General features: G+C 43.3%; 3 protein-coding genes and 1 non-coding gene across 30 annotated transcripts in view; 2 read left to right on the forward strand and 2 right to left on the reverse strand.

The window, feature by feature from the left end:
- Nucleotides 1-2,089: 2,089 nt before the first annotated feature.
- On the reverse strand, nucleotides 2,090-10,196 carry KPNA2 (karyopherin subunit alpha 2). 2 transcript variants are annotated; one of them, XM_074889340.1, is made up of 11 exons: nucleotides 9,551-10,196; nucleotides 7,524-7,639; nucleotides 7,289-7,426; nucleotides 6,787-6,875; nucleotides 5,707-5,975; nucleotides 4,472-4,566; nucleotides 4,109-4,372; nucleotides 3,238-3,471; nucleotides 2,969-3,151; nucleotides 2,711-2,860; nucleotides 2,090-2,603 (listed from the first exon to the last, which is right to left on the reverse strand). In XM_074889340.1, exons 1-11 carry the CDS (start codon nucleotides 9,741-9,743, stop codon nucleotides 2,511-2,513), a joined length of 1,824 nt encoding a protein of 607 aa, XP_074745441.1. In that variant the 5' UTR covers nucleotides 9,744-10,196; the 3' UTR covers nucleotides 2,090-2,510. The 2 variants fall into 2 exon arrangements, with proteins under 2 accessions (XP_074745441.1, XP_074745442.1); XM_074889341.1 differs by lacking the exon at nucleotides 9,551-10,196 and adding an exon at nucleotides 8,365-8,419.
- Nucleotides 10,197-10,415: 219 nt separating this feature from the next.
- TRNAR-CCG (transfer RNA arginine (anticodon CCG)) lies at nucleotides 10,416-10,488 on the forward strand. The gene has a single exon. It is a non-coding gene; the product is annotated as a tRNA-Arg (tRNA).
- Nucleotides 10,489-11,345: 857 nt separating this feature from the next.
- On the forward strand, nucleotides 11,346-21,493 carry C19H17orf58 (chromosome 19 C17orf58 homolog). 4 transcript variants are annotated; one of them, XM_074889344.1, is made up of 5 exons: nucleotides 11,346-11,478; nucleotides 14,682-15,290; nucleotides 15,413-15,493; nucleotides 17,015-17,206; nucleotides 17,794-21,493. In XM_074889344.1, the coding sequence occupies exons 2-5, from the start codon at nucleotides 15,086-15,088 to the stop codon at nucleotides 17,979-17,981; spliced, it is 666 nt and encodes a 221-aa protein (XP_074745445.1). In that variant the 5' UTR covers nucleotides 11,346-11,478; nucleotides 14,682-15,085; the 3' UTR covers nucleotides 17,982-21,493. The 4 variants fall into 4 exon arrangements, with proteins under 4 accessions (XP_074745445.1, XP_074745443.1, XP_074745444.1 ...); XM_074889342.1 differs by lacking the exon at nucleotides 11,346-11,478 and adding an exon at nucleotides 12,708-12,782; XM_074889343.1 differs by lacking the exon at nucleotides 11,346-11,478 and adding an exon at nucleotides 12,708-12,782 and having other exon boundaries at nucleotides 17,018-17,206.
- Nucleotides 21,494-22,047: 554 nt separating this feature from the next.
- BPTF (bromodomain PHD finger transcription factor) overlaps nucleotides 22,048-24,560 on the reverse strand; it is a 56,572-nt gene continuing 54,059 nt past the window's right edge. For 22 of the 23 annotated variants that reach the window (XM_074889323.1, XM_074889318.1, XM_074889336.1 and 19 more), the window contains one exon: nucleotides 22,048-22,953. In XM_074889323.1, coding sequence (XP_074745424.1) covers nucleotides 22,917-22,953 — 37 coding nt within the window. In that variant the 3' untranslated portion in view covers nucleotides 22,048-22,916. Of the gene's footprint in view, nucleotides 22,954-23,247; nucleotides 23,701-24,560 lie in introns of those variants that run through there. The other variant, XM_074889317.1, reaches the window with a different exon arrangement.

The following is a 24,560-nucleotide window of genomic DNA, read 5'->3' on the forward strand; positions in this document are numbered from 1 at the left end:
CACAAGAATTCTGGATTATGTTTCACAAGTCATTGTGTCATTGCCCTTATAAACCTACAAACATTAAGTATGCGGAAGCAATGATTTAATTTATGAAAGCTTACTCTGCATAACTGCTTTTATATAGGTTAATTCTTTCAGTTCTCTACAGTTACACAGAAAATCGTGATTTTATAACTGATGCTTTTACATCAAAGTTGGAGATTTGACAACAATACAAAGGACACACGAGGCTTCACTACAGATGCATAAAAGCCCTATTTGGTTGTTTTTTCCCCCAGAACATTAGCGGCTTTGACATTGCAAGGCAGATGGTTCTTTCCGCTTTGCATGGGTACCGCTAAGATAATACCAGGATCTGGTCCCACGGGTGTTGCAGTATCTGTGGTGCGAGACTTGCGTTCTGCTCCTCAGTCTGGCACTGCCTACAGCGTCTTCTGCAGGTGCTGGATGGCACCCGCAGTCTCCCTGTTAGTACGGGGGGCTGGGAACATCCCACGGCCCCAGAGCAGTCACACCCTTCTTTTGACAGCACAGGCATGGAGACAGAAGGTTAGTAACACCGACACCAACTTCTCCATCAGGAGATGCAATAGAGTTACAACAGGCATTAATCTGTCTTTAAAGACTCCTATAGTAAAGCTTATTACTTGCTACAGCTTTGTTTTGGGGTAAAGAAAAAACATTTGAAGTGGTACAGTCAAAAGTATGAAGCCATCATTAATCAGTTCAGGATATTGTGATTTTTGTGAGACAATATCTTTTGTGACATGTAAAATCTTCAAGCCCCTGTTGATACACCAGGGACAGCACCGTAAGTGTCTCTAAGGCTGTTCTGAAGGCACAGGGCTTAACTAGCCCAGCAGAAGTGTGCTTACGCAGGTGAGCTCACAAGGGATTGCTTTGCAGGAAACATTATTGCTGCTAACCATGAAATATGAACGCATATGCAGACAAATTACCTGCTACCTTTTGTAACATTATCATCGTCCAGCAGCAGCTAAGATCCAAGTGGCTTGCACAGAGAAGTCATGGGGGGGGGCATAGGTAATCATCAGCCTCCAGCGAGGGAGGGAATCATTACTGCAAGCAAATGTGAAACAGGCAGTAGCAGGCTTGCACCACAGTAATGGAAGCGAGAGTGACATCTTCCAGATTAGCAATAACTCTTTAGCTGAGTCCTTCAGTGGCAGTACGTAAGAAGGGTAATCTAGGTTTAGAAAAAGTGTCCTTTTAAAGATCAGGTATTCTTAATGAAGAATTTAAAGAGAGTTACACCCAAATCCACTTATATAATGCACACGCACTTTAAAAGAGACTTGAAAGCACAGAAGCAGATTAACGCACAAGATCAAACCAGATTCTTTCATCAGGCTCACTTAATAGAGTACAAGGGGCTTTTTGTTTTGTATTTGTTTGTCTTTTTAGTGTGTGTCTGCCCCCCCCCCCCCCCAACGGCAGAAGCCAAATTCTGGGAGAATTGCCTAGATATTAGATTATTTTTTTCCCTACCTTTTATTAATAACTGAAGTGACATGTCAGGCTTTTGAAAAATCTCACCATGAAAAACTGACCTCTCCTGCACCAGCATAAGAGTTAGAGAAGCTCAGAGGGCTGAGTCAATATAATTATTCAGACACATTGACTCCTGGGAGGTTTCACTTAATGAAATAGTTCAAACCCCATTTTTCCAAAAAGCTGGAACATCATACTGCAGTTCTTTCACTCCACCCACTACCCCCCAAACCCCACCCTGCACAATCACCTTTAGAGACAGAGTTGGCTACTGTTGAGTAATTATTGTAGAAGTAAAGATTCCAAGATCTCTAGAGCAGGCAAGTGGCAGGCAAAGCATTTCCTATGCTCGATGCTAAGGCTACCTAGAGAGAAGCAACAATTAATTTGTTCTGCAGTAACAGAAGGCCGCTAGACAGGAGTGAGAGCTTGGGGTGACCAAGCTGTTTTAAAACCCCCATCTTCAGAATTTTATCTCTCATGGTTTAGACCTACATTCTTGCCATCATACATTTTTGATTAATTAGACTTACCATATCCATCACCTTTTAAGAGAGCAATTGACACAGCTCAGTTCGATGTATTGATATCACTTTATTGAGCTTCAAATATAAATCCTCTTTAAAAGCCTACTCAGCATATTGATTACAGCAAGAGGTTGTGCAGAACACAACAGGTTAGGAAGAGGTTTGCAGAGTAGCAGCTTATGCATTGTGAGAAGCCTGTATCGCGCACTTACTGTCCCTGTCAGGGATAAGGATGCAAGAGCCAGAAAGAGAACAAGTATTTACAAGTATCTCTCAGAAAGAGTGAAGTTTACAGCTAGAAATTCACATAATATGTACAGGTTTGAACGGTTCAAGTACATTTCAGTTGGACAAAGTGCTACAGGTCACATAAAAAACACAGTAAAAACAAGAGGACCTATTAAGACAAAGAGGTGGCAGTCATTTTTGTGCCAAACAACTTGTAGGTGGTTGCAGTACATGCAAGATCTAGAAGTTGAAAGTATTTGGAGTATTGCCCTGAATGTGGAAAGTGTAGCTGGCAGCAGTAGATTCTGGTACAACATTTTGGTCTTCTTCCTCCTAGAAGAAAAAGAAAAGAGTTTTCAAAGAGCAGTAGTATTTTAACCCAGTAGTCAGTGCTAGAATAGAAAATAAAAGTGGAAAAAAGCCATCCTGCAGCCACTTACTTCTGTTGAGAAGTATTTCTCAATCAGGCTGGATGAGGCTTTGTACACTTGTTCATTTTCATGTGACTGAAGAGCTTCAATTTTGTCTAGACCCCCACACTCCTCAATCATGAGGCAAAGTTTTTCAGTCTCATTAATCTTCTCAGCAGCCTGCAAGAGACAAGCGTGGAATAACCTCAGGAAAGATGTATGGCACCAACTACTGGAGAACCATTAGCAACAGCTTGGACAATGATTGAGTATACTGCATCCACATACCAAGAAGATATTAGAAATAGCATCCAGGATAACTAGCACAGTTTTGCTGTCTTTAGCTGAGAGGAGATTCAGGAGGGGTTCAACAACACCAGCCTGAACGAGATACACGATCTGGTCAATTGTTCCACCACTTGTGTAGTTAGTCACAGCCCACACAGCTTCCTTCTGAGATTTGAAATCCCCCTGTAAAGGTAAAAGCAGGGTATTTGAACACAAATAGTGGTAGTAATAGCAAGAGCCTCAACATAGTCAATGTTGTTTTTATTTACCTTCCTCAGAATACCAATGAGATAAGGCACAAGACCATGGTCCACAACTCTCTGAATCTGATCCTGACGTCCAGCAGTGATGTTGGACATCGTCCACGCTGCTTCTTTCTGAATGTTGTTTTTATGATGAGAGAGGAGACTTGGAAAGACAGATAGTGCTCCCGAGTCAATAACAATCTGTGTCTGCTCATCAGTACCAGTGACAATATTTCCTATGGCTCTTAATGAAGGAGTCTGAAACAAATACGAGAATAGTACTTAGGAAAATTGGTATAATCTGATCTGTGTTTGAACAAATACAGCCATACTTGATGCCCCTCTGCTCTAGCCTTCCCAGTTAACAGCATGATATGCTATGTGCTGATGAGTTTTACACTCCTCGTTAGCATTACACATGCAGACATTAAGCATGCTAAGACTGCACACTTCCAAGGCCAGTCTGTGAACAACTACCTGTGACAGAGCTTAGGAAAACTGTCTCCTAAGCACTAATGCAGTTTTATTACACTATAATTATAGCATGCACAGAGCCCACTTCTAAACACCATCTCTAGAATTTGGATTTGCAACAACAGCTTAGAGTTAAAAGCAAGCTTTAAGGATGTTGACTGTTGTGCTGGCCTGTGTGTGAAATCCAATGGTTATGTAAAGAAGCTTGATAATCATCAACAGCAGTAGTCTGTCTCATGTGGGGCAGTCTCCAGGCAAGACAGAAGCTCAAGTCTTACCTATGCAAAACCTAGAGCAAGCATCCAATTGCCGTGTTAAAAAAAAAACCAAACCAAACATTCAGTTACGTGGACACTATTCTAACTGCAGTTTTATTCATGACTCAAATCAAGCAACAGCAATCTGCATGTCTGATGCTTACCATTATTGGCAGTTCACTACATGCCAGGAGCTTCACAAGTTGTGGCACCAATCCAGTTTTCACTACAACTTCTATCCTGTCATTGGAACCATCTGTCAGATAGGAAAGTGCCCAGCATGTGTCTGCTAACACTTCATGATCATCATGGTGCAAGAGCCGAACAAGAGTTGGAAGAATCTGCTCGATAGCTTCTATGGGTGGTGCAGGATTCTTATTACGACACAGGTTTGAGAGGGTCCAGGTGACATTGCGTAAATATCCAGACTGCAAGAGTTGAAATCAATGGTTAGGAACTGTTTAGTTATTTGAGCTCTTTTACTCATTTATTAGTAATTGTAACTTGAAATCATACTGCACACTTACAGCCAAAGAAGAGAGATCAGGAACAGCTAGTAGACTCAGCAGCGGCTCAATTGCACCAAATTTAATAACCAGATCTCTATAGGTAGAACCATCCCCTGAGAAAACAAGAAAAATAGCCAGAATAGAGGGACATGTGCATACAGAATCATTATGTGTTAGAGGATGAATTCTTCTACTGCTTAAGAAGGGCTAGATAAAATAAGAAATAGTAGGACAAAAGGACTAGTGCCATGGTTAAGTCATATGACAAGCATGTGTTTTTCTAATCAAGTCACTGAGCTTAATTTTTTTTTTCTGTTGGAAAAAGAGGTAATTTAGCATATGTTTTCTATACAGCTTTTCTTAGAGTTCATAACTGAGCAGGGACTTGCAAGTTTTTTGAAAACACATCTCAGCCCTACCACTAGAACAGAGCTCTTCCCATAATATGGGACTTCAAATGCATTATAATAATTTGTTGCACGACTGGATTCTATAGTATAATGCTGATGGAATGTCAGACTGAATTCTTCTATTGCAAGGTACAAAAAGTACCTAATAATTAAAGTTTAAAAAACTAAGGACAAACTTTAAGAACACTCAGATCAAACAAGGCTTTTGTTGAGCTCATTTTCTCTGAGTGAAGATTCAATATTCTCTAAGGCACAGCTGTTGGAAACAATAATAATACAGCAAATAGATGTTTAAATATATTATTGGTTCTGACCAGTTTGTGGTGTGTGGGTTTTTTAAAGAATGGGATCCAACACTGGTAGGTCAAGTAATCCTGAAAGGGTGCATGAGAAACTTCAGTATATAATACTTTCACATCAGTAAGTAGCTGTCTGAAAGCAAGGAATATTTGCCATCACATACACAATTATGCGAGTCATCTGCTTCCTCCCTTCCCCCTTCTAGTCAACACACAGAGCAGAGCTCACTGGTAGTCACAAAAGCATCAAGTGATATGTGAAAGAGCCCTATGTGGTAGCATGGTTCTATAGTTCTATTAAAGCTGAACTGAAATATGGAAGCAATCCACAGACTGCCAGGTATTGCACGAGACATCTTATACCAGGGTCTGAAGATAAAGAATTGTCTGTAGCATAGCCTACATTGCAGAGCATGTCTTTACTTGAAAACCATTAAGGCAGAGTTCCCAAGAAGCTCAGCATGCTGCGTGACATGTCGGTAGTCCTGTCCTCCTGTTTTACATAAGGGAATGGGTCTGAGAGTTGTGTAGCATATTGACATACCTGCAATATTTCCTAACGCCCACACAGCCTGTTCACTGATGTGAGTATGGGGAGAGGCCAGTAGTGAAATAAAGGCTGGAATAGCCCCTCCATCTACTACTGCCTTTGTTTGTTCTGATGTGCCAGAAGCAATGTTGGTAAGTGCCCAGGCAGATTCAAACTGAATAGGACTACAGTCTGCTCTGCCCAAGAAGGAGACAAACTTTGGAATCAAACCAGCCCGAATTATATTGTCTATTGGGGGCTGCTTCTCTCTTGAGAGGAGTTTCCTAAGGAGGGAAACAAAGAGAAAGCATTATTTTTGCCTGCAGATAGCTGAACAACAGATTAAACAGTCTAAAAAGATCCTTATTTAAAAAAAGGTTTAGCATTGCCTTAACATTCAGAGAAGGCAATGTGACATGAAGGAGAAATACAGACAAGCTGAACACTAGCTTCCTAACCCTCTGTTAACATTGGTTTTGGCATGTCTTCACCATATGAGAAGTTCTGCTCAAACTCTGAAATAAAGCAGACCTGCAAGAGTCATAATCCATCTGAATCGTTAGAGGTTTCTCAGCAGAGGGAGGTTAATGACTGCCAGAAGCAGCACTGCAGCAATATACGAGCTTACTAAAGCAGATTTTAGATTTGGAAACTTGGCATACTTCAAACCCCAGTCATCTTACTGTTCACATTATTCTAAGATCACTGCACTCAAATATTGTAGTCAAGTGTTAACAGTTTAAAGATATCTTGTTTTGTTATAACAAAGGGTTTATTGTTATTACTCCTGCAATTCTAAGATGGACTACTGTTTATTTTGCCACCTCAAAACCACTAGAAAGAATTACTACTTCCTAGTAAAATGTTCAGGCACTTTAAACATTCAAAAGCCACATGGTTTCAATAAAATCATGACTAAGTTAAGTGTGCCTAAACAATGTATATAAGGCTCACTCAGGTGTTTGTTGAAATCCTATCTGATAAGAAGAGCCATAGCTGCTGCCAGAAGCAGACACTTAGGCTCATAAGCCAGTTCTTTTACCTTGCCTAGTTATTGGCTTGCTCAGCTGAATTGGGTACCTCTGAACTCCTTACCTGGCAGCTTGAGTAGCCTGTAGCTGAAGCTCCATATTATTACCATTAACTCCTTTGACTATTTCTTCAACTGACCAGTGTGCTGAAACCTGCACAATAAGAAAAGGTTACATGAATGCTTTGTTGGGAGAGGCATGTGTCTTCACAACCACTGAGGCCTTCTATACAATACTCTGAATAGACCCCAGTTTACAACCACTTTCTTTGTTAAAAGATCACACCACTACATGATGCTCCAAAACCTCATCACCTACAGTTATCTGAACTACCAAGAGCCTTTTTTTAATCAAGTGCTTCACACCACTGTTACACAAGACTTAAACACAACTGGCTAAGCCATGTTTCAAGACTGTTGTCCATTAGAGTTGGTAGTATAGACTTAAAATTAGTAATGTATACGTAGTAGTGGTGTCCCCCACACAAGAAGGGATTCATATGAGTGCAGCTGCATGAGCTTATATTGCAAGACCTCCAAGAGTGCCTGTTCCAAGTACCTACTTACCTGATTGTTCCTGTTTTCCTGAAGGGGAGAAGTAGCATCATCTGGCAAAGTGTTAACATTTCTTCTCTTAAACATCTGGTCATCTTTCTTAGCTTTCCTCAGCTCTACATTGACTTCAATACGCCGCCTTCTCATTTCCTGAAGGATATACATTCATAGCAAGTTCTTGGCTTTTACAACTCACATTTAAAAAGATGATGGCTAGATGAAATACTAATTGCATCAAAATACTCACTGTAGTATCCTTTCCTTTGTTCTTAAATCTGTTCAATCGAGCTGCTGCTGTATTGGCATTCTCGTTAGTAGACATCTTGTTTATTAGATTTTTGAGAGAAACAGATAAAAAAGCACCTGAAAAGAGAGCAAATAATAAACAGCAAGTTTACTTCACAAGAGTTAAATTTAAAAACTGGGATCAGTACTTGAGAATGGGAGACACTTGCCCAAATTAGATACAATAGCAGCCTCTGGCTCGATGGAAGATACTAGTACTTAAAAGCTGTCTCTTTAAACACCTAGACATTACAGCGAGCTCTAGCATTAACACAAAAGCAGTAGACACACACATTAAGGCTCTTCCAGCCACAAACATTACCGGAGTCATTGTTTTTACGAGCAAGACTGCCCTTCCTTCCCATACACAGAATTTTAAATGCTATTTTCGCTGTGTCATGTATCAGGCACCCCATCCACTCCCACCCCGACCCTCTTTGACGGGACCAGCGAGACCTCGCCCTGGGAAGGACCCCCGGGGGGGTTTGCTGTGCCGGCACAGCCAGCAGCATAGAGCCGCAGCTACACTAGTACCGAGGCAGGCCGCTGCAGCTTGGCCAGCTCCAAGGTAACCCACCGCATAAGGGCTGGCTTCATTTCGGCCACAAGACGCAGCCCGCTCTGGGACGCGCCAACCCTGTCAGCCCCACGCCAGAACCCGAAGGGCTCCGGGAGGGAGCCCTCCCCTAGGGCTGCCCTACTACCGACCGAGCCCAGTCCCTTCTGACAGGCCAGCGCACGGCCCGCATCCCCGCTGCCCCACATCAGGCTCCCCCTCCCTCCCTGTCCCCACAGCCGGGCACCTCCACCGCGGGCTCCGCGCACAAGTCACAGTCCCGCCGCCGCTCCCAGCCCACGCGCACGCTGCCACTACCCCCGGCCCCTCCAGGCGGGATTTAAATTTCCCGCGGCCTCGCCCCGCCATTGGCCCGTTCGAGCCATAGCAACGCTCTGATTGGCCAGTTTGAAATGCGGCTCGTCTCGCGAGGGAGGGGAACGAATCTCCACGGGGGTTCCCGGAAGAGCCGCCCGGACCTCACGGATTCAAACACCCGTCCCCGCCTCCGCACTACAACTCCCAGCATGCACCGCGCAGGGACGGCGACGCTTCCCGCCTCAGCGGCTCGGCGGGAGGCGGCGCAAGGCATGCCGGGAGTTGTGGTTTCCTGAGGGGGGAGGCTCTGGGGGGGGTCACCAAGGGAACGAGCGGGGGGTGGCTGCACCCCAGGATGGGGTGAGAACGGGGAGGTTTTCACCCTCTGAGCAGTTTGGGGCAGTAACATGTCATTTCCTCACATACAGCCTAATTTCTACCACAGTAACCCTCAGGTGATCGCAGGCTTTTCCTCAGACTCCCCGTGTTGTCTCCTAGAAACAGGAGTGCACAGGAATTTAAAGAAAACGGGATGAAAGCAATTCACCAGCAATCAGAACAGATCAAAGCTAAATCATACAGAGTAACAAAAAAAAAAAAAAAAAGATGCCTGCCCTAGCGACATGCCCAGAAAATCGACAGATTTGGGATTGTTTCAGAGGGGTTTGGCCTAAGGGATGGAATACAAAAGAAGCAACACCCTGTTTCACAGGAGATGTAATTCAAACCATAAAAACGGGGGGAAAACATGTCTCTGCCAGCACCTCAGGCATTTCAACATCTATAACGTACAATTCAGGGTAGGGATGTGTCAGAGATGCACATTGATACACCTATGTGTTAAACCATTACATTAAACCATTTATACTGATCTGTAGATGCACACATTAGCTGACAGAGATGTATGCAGAGGAGGAATTACCAGTAACATTTTACATAGCTGGTTCTGGGCCTTACAGTTCTGAGCTTTGTAAAATAAAACCATCACAAACAAGAACATTTAAGCAAGAGCAGGGAAGTCAAGAGAAGAGAAAGCACATAATTCACAGATATACTGAAAAGGACTATTTTGAAAGAAAAAAAGCAGTTCAGAAGTAGAAATCGAGGTAAAAGACCTGGTGTGTTGAAGGCTGATGTGAAGAAAGTCCGCCGGGTCAGAAATCGCTGGTCTGGAGCAGCGTAATCTGGGCGAAGGACACAAGGGGAGTGGACGGGTGGGTGTTCCAGGGCAGGGAGAGGGCTGGCAGAGATTTGGGAAACTCGATGTGGCTGTATGCCAGGTGCTGCAGGCCGATATGGGGTGAACATGTCTTGGGACAGGAGGGAGGTGTCACAGCTTGAAGGGCTGTTATCAGTACAGGAAAGCGACAGGGTGGAGGGAGCTGGACAGCCGGGGTGGAACGGCCCCACAGTGGCTGAGCTGGGGCTGAGGTAATGGGGCCAGCGGAGGGTGCGCAGGCGGAGGGAAAAAGGGCCGCGAGGAGAGGAAGACGCGTGAGGGGAGAAAGCGAGCGTGGAGCCGGCGGGATGAAGCGGGGCGAATGGCAGCGCGGCGCTCGAGCCAGCGGCAGGACGGTGGCGGGAAGCCGGGCGTCGGGAGGCCCGTGAGGGGAAGTGTAAAGGCGCGGGTCCCGGGAGAAGGGCCGCGGTGGCTCGAGGTGGCTCTCCTGAGGCGGGCGGGCGGGCGGGCGCGCGCGTACCGGCTGCCGCGCGGGAAGGGCTGAGGGCACGAGCCCGCCCCCTGCAGGCAGCGGCAGGTCGGCCTCGCGTGACGTTAAAGGGCGGGGCCTCGAGGCCCGTCGGGAAGGACAGTGCCACGGCCAATGGCGTGCGAGGAGGGAGGAGAAGGGGGCGGAGCAAGCAGCGGGAGGCGGGGCCTACCAGTCACGAGCGGAGAGAACGTGAAGGCTCGCGTAGGGGCGGAGCCCTCGCCGGCCGGGCGGGGCTCTTACCGCGCGGCGCTCGCAGCTTTTGCTGGGTGACCCAGTGGCCTAATGGATAAGGCATCAGCCTCCGGAGCTGGGGATTGTGGGTTCGAGTCCCATCTGGGTCGTACCGTAATCGTTTTGCGGCCGCGCGGAGGCTGCCCGGCCTCTCCCGCCGCGCAGCGCGGTGTTTCCCCCCCCGACACTTTTACCCGCGCCCGCCCGCTGCTGCAGCCGCCGGTGGGGAGGACCCGAAGTGGATCCCGCAGCCCGCTCTGCCGCCGGGGCGGGCGCCAAGCGCGCCCTCAACTTCCCTCAGCCGCGGCCGCCGCCCTGCCAGCGGGGAGCCTGCCCTGCCCGCCGGCAGCGCGGCTCTTCCCAGGCGCCACCGAGCCCGGTGCCGCCGCCGCCGCCTCGCTCCTTCCCGCGGGGATCCTGCGGCAGCGGCTCGCCTCCGCTCGGGGCCCGCCTCTGGCAGGAGGACGAGGCGTGAGGCGGCCGCCGCAGATCTGTGGCCGAGCGCGGTGAGTGCCCCCGGCTGCGGGGAGCCCGAACGAGCCGGAGGCGGTTCTCGGGCGGGAGGTGCCGGTCCCGGGGCCGACCTGAGGCGGGCTGGCCGCGCTGTGCCCCCGCAGGGCCGCGCCGTGGTTCCTCCAGAGCCGCTGTGGTGGCCACGCGCGGGAGCCGGAGCAGCTCCTGCTCTGCCAGCACAGCTGTCCGCCGCCTCTCGGGGGCGGGGGGCGCGGGCACTGCGCTCTCGATCCCTGTTTCCCTCAGACCAGGGAGTCCTGCTCGCAAAACTTTCCCCCTCTGCGCTGCTGCTGCCATACCTGTAGCTTCCTGAACGGCAGAAACACTCCAAACGCTCCTCCTGTCCTTTTAATCAACCTCCTGTCCAAGCAGAGCCTGGAGAAACCCATTAATACAGAGATATGCATTAATACAGGTTGAGTTACACCACCAGCCAATTTAAACAGCAAACTCCTTGGAGCAGAGAAGGCCTGCAGGACACTCCTGTGTCCGTCCGTCCATCCATCCATTCATCCATCCATCCATCCTCAGCACAACCCTCAACAGCACGAGCGTGTCACACGCGCGACTCCTCTCGCTCGCTGCAGGTACGTGCGCTGGTTGAGCGGCAGATGAGGTACATGAAGGACATAAGAGCTCACCTCTGCCCCATCCTTAGTTTAAATTCCTATTTCTATACTAGCTATCTTTGGGAATTAAAATCTTTAAAATAACAAAGGATAATAAGGATTAAATGCTGCAGTAGTAACGTAACACGCCAACAGATGTGTTGAAATTTCACACTAATCTGGCTAATTTTCTGAATCTTCATCCACAGCTGTGCGAGATAAAGCCCTGTACTTTCAAGAATTGTATTAAACTGCTTAATTAAGGCGGTACAAAACGGTGCTTAAACTAGGCAGTAGCTGAGCTGCATGACACAGGTATTACCGATGAGCAGATCTGTTGTGGGGGGGGAGTTTCAGGAGCTGGGATATAGTGCTTTGATGGGGTTTTTAAGTTGCTACTTGCACCTTAAAAGTGTGAACCAGTTCACGAACTTTCACAACATCCAGTAGCACCTAGTGAGATAAACTGTCACAATAGAAATCTTGTCTAGCAATAAGGTCACCCATTTCAGTTGTGAGCGTAGGAATAAGCCTACTTAATTCAGTAATCCAAATCAGAGCTGGCTTGGTGTGTGAAAATTTGCAGAGTTCTTCATTTTAGCAAATACAACTTTAAAGATAAAACTTTATCTGGGGTCAGCAGAGCTGTCCCTCGGACTGGACAGTAACTACTACATTTTTCAGTCTGAAAAGAATCACTGGGAAGGGTGCCTTAAACTAAAAGATTACCAGCTGCATAACTGGAGGTGGCCAGAAATGCCTAAATATGTTTCATTGTAACACATGTCCTTTACAGAAGCTGAGTTGCAGGGGTAATGTGTGTTCCAGCAGCTGCCAATCGCACTTTATAATGTAATTGTCCATATCGAGTGAAACCATATTTGTTCTGTACGATTTTCTCTAAAAAACACCACAGGGAGCAAGACCCTCCCCTCAAATAAAAATCTTGTCGCTAAAAACACCTATCTGTATGTTATTCACAGAAAAAGCGGGTGACTGCAGGCAGTATAGACTCGTGTGTATGTGGGGAGGGGGGTGTCCGTGCGGGCAGGGCTAGTGGGAGGCTAGCGGGGCGGCCAGCAGCAGCTTGGTCTTGCTCCAGTGGGTTGTCCAGGGAGTGATTCCTGTTTCCCCTAAGGCTGCCTCTCATTAGCATGAATCGGGGGAAGGGCATAAAAGACTCCAGTTCATTTTGAGTCTGGAAAAACTTTACTTCAAAATGACAACCCAAGTGTTCTGGCTCCTCTGCTTTGTCATTAGATCATCTTGCAGCTCAGTGGCCGGTAAGTCTGTTAACATTCAAAGCGGGGCTGGGGCATGTTTGCCTTTGGTATCAGGGGAGGTTAAACACATTACTACAGATTCTTGCCTGAGCAGCGCTCTTCGGCTGAGGTCTTTTCAGCAAGCGGTAGCAGTAATCACATAAGGGTTCAAGAAAGAAACATTTGAACATGTTTATGGGATGGGAATGTACATTGCAGTATTTGATTTGTCAGCATTTGTAAGAATTAAGAGCACCTGCCAAAAGCAGGCAGCGAGCTGGTGCCATGAATCCTGCTAGCCATCCTTCAGCAATTGAAGTTTGACTTGCTTCTGCATCTGGGATTTTTTTTATTTCTATCTGACCTTTCCCTTTTAGTCTCCTTCCCTTCACCTGTAAACTCCAGATTTCTAATTTATTTCAACATGTGTGCCTGCAGCAAGCTGTCCCAGATATTTTTTTTTTTTAGTACCTGATTGATGGTACAGAAATAAGATATACATCTAGTCCATGGGGAAGGAGAGGTCTAGGAGCTGGTTATGTTGTAGTTATATTTCTTAAGTTGCATGAGCTAGACAAGAATATACTGATCTAGGGGAACAAACCTCAAGGTCCTAAACAGATTAAGTAGAGAAAAATAAACTCTTTCTTGTTACGATCCATGACTGAGAAGGCATGATAAACTGGTAGAATAGTGTACTTACAAAACCAAGTCCGAAACACCTGTTGAATTCACAGCTTCATATTGAACCATCTCCAAAACACCCTTGCCTATCACTTTCTTTAGCTTGGACTTCTTCCACCCCTTTCTTCATGGACATTCTTTTGACTTTACGTGTGGCCAGCCCAAATATCAGGGAATCTTTCCCATGACAACAGCTGGTGAGAGCAAAGGGGGAGAAGTGGCAAGGTCAGCAGTTGAGTCAGTTATAGAAGATAAACCAGGACGTTGTTCATCTGTGTATGTCAAGTATCTCTTTTCACATAAGGAGTTAGGATCAGCCTCCTACACGATGCTAACCACAGACAGTGAACACCCAGACAGTGGCTGTGTGTGGGTGAACTGTTTTAAAACTGTGCTGGCTAACTAAAGGCATGCAGTAAAGGACTAAAGTAAAAGAAAAATGAACTGCAGGAGGAAATTTCTCTCTTCCCAGGCTAAAGGGAAGGTCATTTTGCTTTTTGAGGTCCAAGTGATCAAGGTGAAGGTATAAATGAAGGCCTGGTGACTGTCCAGCTTGTGTTAACAATGCCATTAAGCCTTTCAATTTTTCACTAGAGTCCCAGACACTTCCTGTCTTTCTCAACCCTTGTCCTCTCAACTTAAGAAAAGCCTGGAAATAATTGTTACTCAGCAGCAATAGCCTAGCTACCAGACTATAGTACTACTACTATACAACTCTAGTGCAAAAGTCAGAGACCCAAAACTGTGGATAAAGATCTTTTCAGTAGTGTTCAAAGCCCAAAACTGCTGAAGAGTCCAGATGCCATTGTCAATAAGGCATCCCATGGATGGGAAAACCAAATAGTTCTGTTGTCATGGTCTTTTAAACAAGCATCCCAAATGGCAATGTGAACCTTGTTTCCTCCAATGCTCCCTGGAGATTCAGGCTTTTGAGAAAAGGGTTTGTTTATAAGTCATGTTTTTAATTTGCAACAATAATAAAGTAAAAATGCAAATCTCCTGTGTTTTGCTCACACAGCTGCATTCTCTGTACTGGGCCTTCCATGTCTGAGTATAGAAGAATGAGGAGCTCTACTATATTTCATCCATTGAACTCCCGATCAGTTTTATTGTCTTACCGTTGAAGGCCTCGCTTACAGACTAGAGCCTCAAATCCGGCAGGCACTTCCCATTCAGAAGCACATGGACCAAAAAAATTGAAATGCTAATTTGCTCTCTCCTTTTTTTTGTTTGTAGGATCCCTGCCCTACGCCGAGAAGCCCAGAGAGACTCTCAGCAAAGACACTGCACCTGGCCAAGGCAAAGTGCCAGCCTGGGGCACCAGCAGCGCTGGCGAGAATGGCACGGAGCACTGGCTTCTGCCTCCCACCAACCTGCAGCGGCCACCACCTCCCGAAATCATCTCCCTCTCATCAGACAAAAAGAAACACACCAAACCTTCTCTAGAAAACAGCACAGGGCTGAGGAAACACCTCTTACAGTATGGAGGAGCCCTGCCTCCAGAGAGCCTGACAGAGGGGCCTTCTCCTGCCTCCTCTGACTTCAACCACGCAAACAGAAAGCCCGCGGACAGACGGCTGGCCGAGGCTGCCAACAGCGTGTCGGCTCACTTCCATCACGCAGCCTCTTCCTATCAGAAGATGACATACTTAGTGGAGACTCATCCTCTTCCAGACTCCGGAGCAGTGGAGTCAGATGATCCTAACGCGCTGGATCACTCCAACCGACCAGGCAAGATAATCCCTTATAAACATACTGATCCCCTCAAAAAGATCACCAAACCCTCCTGGGTCACCAACCGCCAGTCGTCCAGCTTGCCGTACCACTTCAGCGTGCTGAAGAGAGGTAAGGGGATAGATTGCTCTGGTGAGGGATATCGTGAACTTTCCAAAGGTTGGGTGGCCTCATTTGGCTGAAACACCCGCAAAGGGCCCGTTGCTGTCCCTCAGTGTGTGTGCCTGTTCTAGATGGGGAGAAGGAGAAGGCATGTCTGACCGAGTGCAGGAAGGAGAGAGACGAAGCAGAGGCCTACTGCACGAGTGAATTCGGTAAGTCGTGTCCTCCGTGAAGAGGCCACCTTTGTTCATCTACTACTGACATTTCTGCTTTTAAGATACCATTTCGTTATGTTAAATAATTACTAAGTACAATAAAAGGACCCATCACAGCTCTTCATAAATGTACTACAACAAACAGTACCAAGTCTTACACTACCCTTTCCCTACCTTGGGCTACCATTGCTCTTTTTTCTGTTTCTTCTACTTTCCACTCCTGGGAGGAAGACAGTGTTCTTGCTGCTGGTCAACAGAACTGAAAAGACCAATTTAAGATTAAACATTGTAGCTGTGTTACTTACCTCTTACTATTTAGAGCAAGTTTGTGATTTTGGGGGCTAAAGTTTCAAATTAAAATAAAATGGAGAACCAAGCAAAAATAAAACTCAGATCCTCCCTGTGTAGAGGATTCTCCCTGAAGTTCCTTAAGGCTCAATGTCTTCAGTCCTTGTGTCCAAGCTGAAGTAGCTAAAAATGTTGGAAAACAGCCTGGCGTTTTTGTACCATTTAAGAGCAAGCATTTTCTGACTCAAATCTTGCCTTGTGCTTATGAAGTTGTGAAATAGATACCAACTTTTTCTCACAGTATTTTAAGAGATAAGCAAAATACATGCCTAGTGGTAACAGATGTTTCCATTTGTAGAATATAAACACGTTAAGAGACATCTGTTTTCTCTAAATGGGGAAGTCAGGAAGTCCTTTCTACAAATGTTATATTCTTTATTTTTTACCACTCTCTTGCATTCCTGCCAAACGTAGGTCTTACAGCGACACGACCTCTGTGTATTTCAGCCTTTAACAAATAGCAGTCTCATTCACCTCTTACATTGAAAAAGACAAGTAGGAAAAACAGTCTGAGCAACAATTCAGCCAAGGTTCCATTCCAGTGATCAGTGCTGTTCGTTTCTTTACATTTACAGTGCAGACTGAAGAATAAATGACTGCATCCTCTTTGCCTCACCTGCCCCTAACACGTTTGGTGTTTTAGGATTCCCACAGTCAGCTCTGCACTTGTCAAAACCAGAAGTTGGGTGGACAGCATGAAGCGATTGTCCGAGTGTACAACACCGCCTGCTTGGTGCCCTTGCCTCTTGGTATGACAAGGGCCTTTTCTTTCAAAAGCTGAAGCGTTTCATTAGCAGGTTAGCTTTGGACCTCATTGTGAAGTTTTAAATTTGAAAATTTTACTTGGTTAGGTAAATATGTCCACTTTTTACATATCAGGATGGAAAACAGTACTAGAATCATCACTTTCTTTGAAACATTTTATAAACTTCGCTAAGGAACATCAGACCTGTAAAGCATAAGGTTAGTAACTTAGCAAAAACTGAAGGTGATGACCTCATCAGATGTGATTATTTGAAGCAACTCCTACTTGCTTACTACTGAGCCAAAGAATTTCTGCTGACACTTTACAGCATTTTAAATGAGAGTCTTCATATATACCCTGAGTTGCCACCAAGATATGTAATCCAATGCTTGCTTTTTTTCCTCCCCCTCCCTCCCTTAAACCAGCAGTGAACGGAATTGTTTATAACATGGAAAGACTGGGGAATGGAGTCCACTTGATTACGCTTTTGGTAAACAGCGATGGATTATACAAGATGAGTCGCCTCTATATTACTCCTGATGGCTTCTTCTTTCGAGTTCACATTCTAGTTGTGGATACTTTAAACTGCAGTAAACCGTGTCCAGACTTTAAACTTGGTAAATAATTCCAGCTAAATCCATTCCATTCTTCCTCCTGCATGCACTGCAATTTTAGTGTGCTGTAGTTTAATAGGCTTATCCTGGGTTGTTGTAATATTTTGAAAAAAATCTGTTTACTCTTAAGCTGGAGGGCTTTCCCCCCAGTTTCTCTCAATTTCCAGAGAAGAACCAACTGTGTCACGTAGCAGCATAGTCCTTTCTTAACTTTATCCAGTTCCCAAATGATTGCAAGAGTTTTTAGGTTTGCCAAAAAAAAAAAAAAACCCAAACCAAAAAACCAGGAGCTTAAGATGGTATCTTTATAAGTAGTCCGGTTTTCCTTCTAAATGCAAGTTTATCAAATACTAGTGTTTCCCCTGAAAGGCTTCTAATTGCAATACAACACAGTAAATTGTTATTTCCATGCAAGCATAGCCCACAGGTCCCGCTGAAGCTCAGGGTGCTGCTGTACTAAGCCACACGTTCAGGATGTATTTCCGCAGGGTGCAACTTCACATCTATTCATAAATCTGCTGCCCTTAGAGCGAGCGCAGTGAACGAATCAGTGCTTTCTTCATAGCACAGGAATCTTGTTTATTTTGCAGGCAGTAGATACATTGTGATGGGTCGGATCTACCACAAGAGACGGCAGATCCCTGCCAACCTGCTGCAGTTCCTGCGAGGGCGCCTGAGGCCAGGGGACGGCTTGCTTCGAAGTAGCAGCAGCTACGTGAAGAGATTCAACAGGAAGAGGAATCGCAAAGTGCAGGCGGCTCACACTAAATGTAGATAAAGCTCCAACAGCCTCCGACTAGGACACGGGCAGCAGCAGAATTCACCTACCAAAATAAACCTGGCCATGGTTTAGCAACAGTGGGAGGTAATTCTTCTCATGTCTGAAAGTGGTTGTGATGGGACACTTGCCTTTGTGCTTAGTGAACGCTAACTGAATGTCTTGACCTCGGTACCCATATATTGTGAAGTTTAGCACAAAAGTCAGTCTAGGGAACATTAACTGGTTGTGAAGTTGCTCCAGCTGTTTCCAGAGCCACAGGGTATTATTGCCTCCCCTGCTGTCATGCACCCCTAATAATCTGTAGTAACTGTAAAGTAAAACTCTGGAGGCGTTGTTCTAGGTACACAAGAAGTAACTGTGCTTTCAAACCCTTCACCTTGAACAAATGTTAGATGATACCACAGCTTTACCTAGAGAGGGTGTCCATTGTGTTTTCACACAACTCTGCCTAAGGTATTACATGCACTTGATTCAAAAGAAACCAACAAAACTAAGTATCCTTTGTATTGTTTTGGTATCCTCAAACATGTCCATGCTACTTTTAAAAATTACATCATTCTTCAAACAGAGCTGGATTTTCGAGGCATACAAAATTGCTATGTAATTATTTGAATATATGAATACACTAACTGAAAGCAAATCAAGTAACTGCACAACACAAATGCCCAATTAGGCTTACAAATAACGACACAAGTTCATGCCAAGGAATGGAAAATAAACAATTGCAGGCACATTTTGTATGCCTGCTTACACTGTCAGTTCCTTAAAAGTTCAGTCCTTAACTGTACTGAATGTCATCTTCCCATGAGAAATATTACCAAGTTTGTACCTGCGCATCAGTAAAGTTACTTTTTGAATCAAAGAATCTTTTAGTACCTTTAACGTGGTGGGATATAAGAACCTATGAAGCTGCTGCAAGGGGATCTTTTTGTTTGCTATTCTGTGTCAGTATTCACAAATCGTAGGTCTTTAAAACGTTCATGGAGTTCTGGGTTCACTGTCTCCTGGGTACTGGAAGATCCAGAAGGCTTACGTAATGATATTAAACAAAGGCATCTCCTTGTTTGACAACTCAGCTGGGGATTTCAAGATATATATTTATATTAAAAAGGCAAAAATGCAGTCTAGCTTAAAAAAAAAATTACACATATAGTGATACACATGATGTGACCTGGACCAGGAAGCAGTGGCTTCTATTAACATTTTCTGTTTTGACACAAAGGTAGTTCTAACACACCTCTACCTGTCATACACACCTGCAGCTTGATTTGGTGTCACTGAAAAGCTACAGAGTAGTGGATGGGTGGCAAGTCACCCTGTATGAACTATTCCTTCATATGGAATAGGAGCCAAATACTAAGAGCAAACATCATACATTTTAAGATCCAAAAGGCAGTTACTATAGGACAGAAATTTACTTGTAGTTTGTGTCTATCTAAAAAATACACTGTCTCACTTTTGTCATGTGAAAGACTTTGCATGGAGCCCAGCATATATAGATGGAATTTTCCTGAGACACTCTGAGGGGGCTTTTGACTTGGCAGAATGACCATTCCTGGCAACAAATCAAAGCACTGGAGTGGACTGGGAGGGACAGGAGAAAGAAGGAGGAAGGGTTACATGTGCATCTCAAGTTTCTTCATTTCTATTTTCAACTGAAGTCAGGGACTAACCGGCAAGTCCTACAGTCATCCACTTGCCCAGAACAGCAATTAAACACCCTTCCCACCCCCAAGACATTATCGTAATCTGAAACAGGCAAAGCGTGGGTACAAAAATAACATCCACAGCTATATCTCATTTTGATTGTCTCTCGGAAGAGATAAATAATAGTATACCAGTGTTAATGACATCCAAAGCCCACGTAAAATCCCAGTAACTGACACAATGTCTGCACCCCTCTCTCGGTACCGCTATAGCTCTAGGAGCAAGCCTGAAGAGCAATTTGTGTTCTCTTTTTGCATTACAAAGGCCTCTTACCTTCCTTTGTGGCTTGGATGGAAGCTCACTCCTTAAAATGTTACAACAGCTGAGCAACAAGCCACTGTATTTGACAGTCCCTGTGAAATACAGCTGGAGCAGGAGCATAATGACTTTTTACCAGCCTTACAACACACTAACTAATGTACTGAAGAAAAAAAAATTACCAATTCAAGTTGATTTCCAGAGTCTTGCACTCGCTATTGCAAAAATCTCACAGCCCTAATCAGACTGAAAAGAAGATGGCACTTACATGCAATAGCTACTATGGCAATTTTGATACCTTACAATAAATCATTTTTTCCCCAGCAGGATAAGCATGAAAATTCTACAGCAAATACACAGAAATCCAGCTGTACAGGAATATTGTCTTCCTGTCTCTCCAGGGGTTTACTCAAAGCTTTTGGGTAAGCCCAACTTCTTATTTTACTTTAAATCCCCATTAACTTTTGCATGAACTAAATCCAGACCAAGGATAATTGCTTCAAATTTGTTTGAGGAGACAAAAAAAGAAAATCAAGCAGATACAGCTCACATCATCAAAATCTGTGTTACAATATATGACCATTTTGAAACAAATGTTGCAATAATTTACAAAAACACAAAGAGAAGGATGACTGAACAGAAATCACAAGCCTCAGGAACTTACCATGCTCTTAAGAAAGGTGTGTGTTAATTACAAGTGATGTATTTTCAGTAACACCATTTAACTATAAAAGATCACCACTAATAAAATCGAGAAAAGTACCTCCACATGCTCTATGGCAATTGAAAACACTAAAAAAGGCTCTCAGCACGATTAAATTGTATGTATGGATTATTTCCCTAATCAACCTGGCTCACTGAGTATATATAATCTGGCAAAGCCAAGACCTAGATACGATAACGTTATCAAATGTTTCATTAGAAACACCACCAAATCAATGTCAAACACATTACTTTATTTGTCTAGGATGATGTGTCCTATAAGGTACAAAAAAAAGTACTCTTCAGTTTGCCACAATTTGTTAAAAACATAGCAATCTATTGCCTACAGGTAGGAAAGTTTTAAATCATGTCATATATATTTATATATGAATAAATAGTACAGAAATACCGTGTCGATGAGATGCAGGATATGTTCAAATGCTGTTAAAAGTTGAGATTTTCCCTCGTTGCATTAAAAACACAATGCATACAATATGCAGCATTTTTTTAAACGTCAAAGGACAACATAACCTAAATGCAACTACTCTTCTTAAAGTTAAAGAAGCATAAATGGATTATTGTTTTCACATTGAACAATTATTTTTAATTTTCACATATAGGTTAAATGACAACATTTGTATGTACAAAAAACCATGGGTTTTTATTAGATAAAATTACCCCAGAAGAACCTGTACACCTGAGCCTGTAAGTGTAAGAAAGAGTGGTCAGTAGCAACATCTTTTTAAGAAAAATAACAGAAGAGGTTCTTGCATAGCAAGGTGTGAGGTTAAACCCAAAAGGAGCTTATCCATAAATCAGGTAAATCCCAGGTCACTGCAGAACAGAAGTTAACGGTGAATTAGTGCAAAAGCTAGTCAAAGGGTTGAAGAGCCGCGTACAAACCGTGGCTGATGAACTACAGACAGGTCGTATGAGCGAGTCATTTATATACGCAATGTGAAAAAGCGATAGATCAGAAAGAAACAGCAATGTCATCTGCAATTTGCATCTTCTTGTGACTTCAATTCATCCCTCACAGTAGTGCTCCTCACACAGGAAACAATGCCGCAGCCCAGAACGCCCTTCAGAGATATCCTGACACTCGGTACTTTACATTCCTAGAGCACTTGGCAAAATATCACTTAATTCAGCAGTGGGCAGTGACATTTCACAAAATACTTCCTACCACGTTATCTGTTACAGTAATTTTGGCACCACTGTAGAAATTTTATAAAGGCGTAACAGCTGCTTAAGAATGAAACGCAGTAAACGCTACCTTTGGAGCAAAATAAAGTCCAATCTCCCTGGCCACTTCCCTCCCCTATTACTTGAAATATCTGAACAGATCCCCAAAGCGTTACAGACATATTAGCGCACACTCAAAGACACCTACATCTGTGGGGAGAACAATTATCTCCATTTATTTTGTTTCATATACATCCATATTTTGAATTTTAATACAAAAGAAAAAAATTAGAATCTGACAAATGTTTACAAACAAGATACCTTCAAATAGATTTTACTCATTTCAGTCTGGTGCAGAGTAAATGACAAATTGTACTGTTATACTCAAGGCAACAGAGTCTGTAGTCCATGACCACTTAGCCCAACTTTTATGCAAGCTTAATTGTTTTTATCTACCATGAATGATAAACTCATTGTTGATTCCCAGTTCTGTGTGTGTGCACATGTGTACATAGCAGCTCCTTTCATAGAAAGAAAAGACATCTAGAGGTCTTCTTGTACTTTTACCTACAGGAATCATGTTAAGATACAGAATGGATTACATGTAACCGGGGCTGGATTTTATAAGAAAAAATAATTAGCTGACAAATGAGGGCAGCAATAAAAAAGCGTCTTTTTTGCAACAATAAATAAATACAGTCAAAGTTTTCTGTGTGGACTTTAAACCAGCTTCTTCACTGAAGAACAGACGTGGCATTTCCATGGAGTTAAACGTGACCCCATTTACTGTATCTTTTTTCTTGCTCTCTTTCTCTCTCTCCTTCAACAAAACAAAGTTTTCCTGCTTCTGCCACAATAGTACAACAATTTGATCTTGACAAGAAAGTGGTGCTGCTGATTTTTATTTCTTTGTCCTTTGGACAAAATAAGCCAAGAATATAATTTGACTGTTGTGACCAATAAAAACGCAGTTTACATCAAGTCTTGTCAGGATAACCTGACTAAAAACATCTGGCTTCTTAATTAAAAATTTTCAGACAACCAGATTCTTGCTCGTGTGTTAGGTTAACACGCTGAACTCTAAGAAGCTGTAGACTGCAGTTTGTTGTTATGGGACCTGCAGAATACAGAAGAAAGTGAAGAATTAAGCACCCTTCATTTTGGAGAACACAGTTGCTGCAAGGTGTTGCCAAGGGTAAATCACAATGAGGGAATTACCACCATGTTGCTTCCATTTTTTTTTTTCCCCCCTCCAGAAAAAAGAACACTTGAAATAATTGTCTCTGAATTTTAAGCACATTTTCTCCTACAGTATACAAATATTTCAGTACTTGTAAAATGCAGTGTGTCACTGGAATATTCCAAAATGCCTGAAATCAGTCTCTCATATTTACATAATAGTAGTCCATCAAAAGGAAAGCAAAAAGACATTTTTAATTGTGAATATTTATAATAAGGTGTACTTTGCTTAAATTTATTCAAGAAGTCTTTGGATTAACTTAACAGAAAAAACTGAACAGGCATGTTTAAAATCACATTTTTGCTAATCAGAGTTCAGCAAAACTCCTCTTTGACATTCACAGTTTTATTAGTGACTGAAAATAAAACAATAAAATACATGGTTTCCACGATGAATTTTTCATTTTTCTCAATACAGTATTTGAGGAATGGGACAATTTTTTTTGTTAATACAGTCATGTGTACCAGTATGACTGCTGGTAACAAAAACCCAACATTTACTTTTTAGACAAGTGATCTGGATTTTTAGGGCAGTTTAATGTCATCGAATTGTACAATAAAAGAAAGTGACCCCAACATCCAGTTCTGATTCCAGTTAAAAAGTTCAGACTAAAGATATCACAATCTGCAAGAAAAGAAAGAACATGGATGGTATAAATGAAAAACAATAACAAATAAGATGCAGCAATGAAATTAGTGTGCAAGCAGTGAATGCTGGATAACCAGCTCAAGCAAGATGACAGAAACATGAGTTGAAAGCTACCTGATAAAAATCATTAATACAGTATTAAATTGGAAAGAAAAATGCTGGACTAATTCATTTGATCTCATCGCTTCTTATCAATCCTACTCTTGTTGCATACAGAAAATTAGATAGCTTCCACAACAATGGATATAAAGTAAAGCTTTCAATTTAGGTAATTACAAATGGATATAATCCTGCATTAATATCTTAGACTAGCAGTCTGTTACAGTTTTGACTGTTACAGTCAGACGGACAAAGTTAACTACTACACATATACAATTTCTGAGTAATGCTGAAAGGCAGCCAACATTTGTAACTCGGTTCCAGTTGGCTTATGCTGGAACACAGCAGTGATACAGGAGAAATCTGTATACTCCGTCAGCGTTTTGAGTAAGCTGGTTTAAGGAACAGCTGTACTAAATACCACATTATAATTTGTCTAGTGCCATACAACTCCCATATATGTTCTACTAGACAGAATAGCAAACAATAGAAAAATGTGTAGTAGAGTTCCATATTCTTTTTCAGAAATGTCTATGTTAGGGAAATACTCTACATCGATCCTTCTACAGAAAAACATTAAAAAAGGAAGTTTTTAATTTTAAATAGTAAGTTTTGGACTGTCTTTAGTTTTCCATATCCTGCTTTAAACCTTACTTATTCTCTGTTTCAAATATGGTAAATTATAGAAAGGTGAGAGAAGCAGTAAAAACTAAAGTCTTTTAATTTCTTTCACTGGA

This window comes from Strix uralensis, chromosome 19 (genome assembly GCF_047716275.1).
Source record: "Strix uralensis isolate ZFMK-TIS-50842 chromosome 19, bStrUra1, whole genome shotgun sequence".
Classification (NCBI taxonomy): Eukaryota; Metazoa; Chordata; class Aves; order Strigiformes; family Strigidae; genus Strix; species Strix uralensis.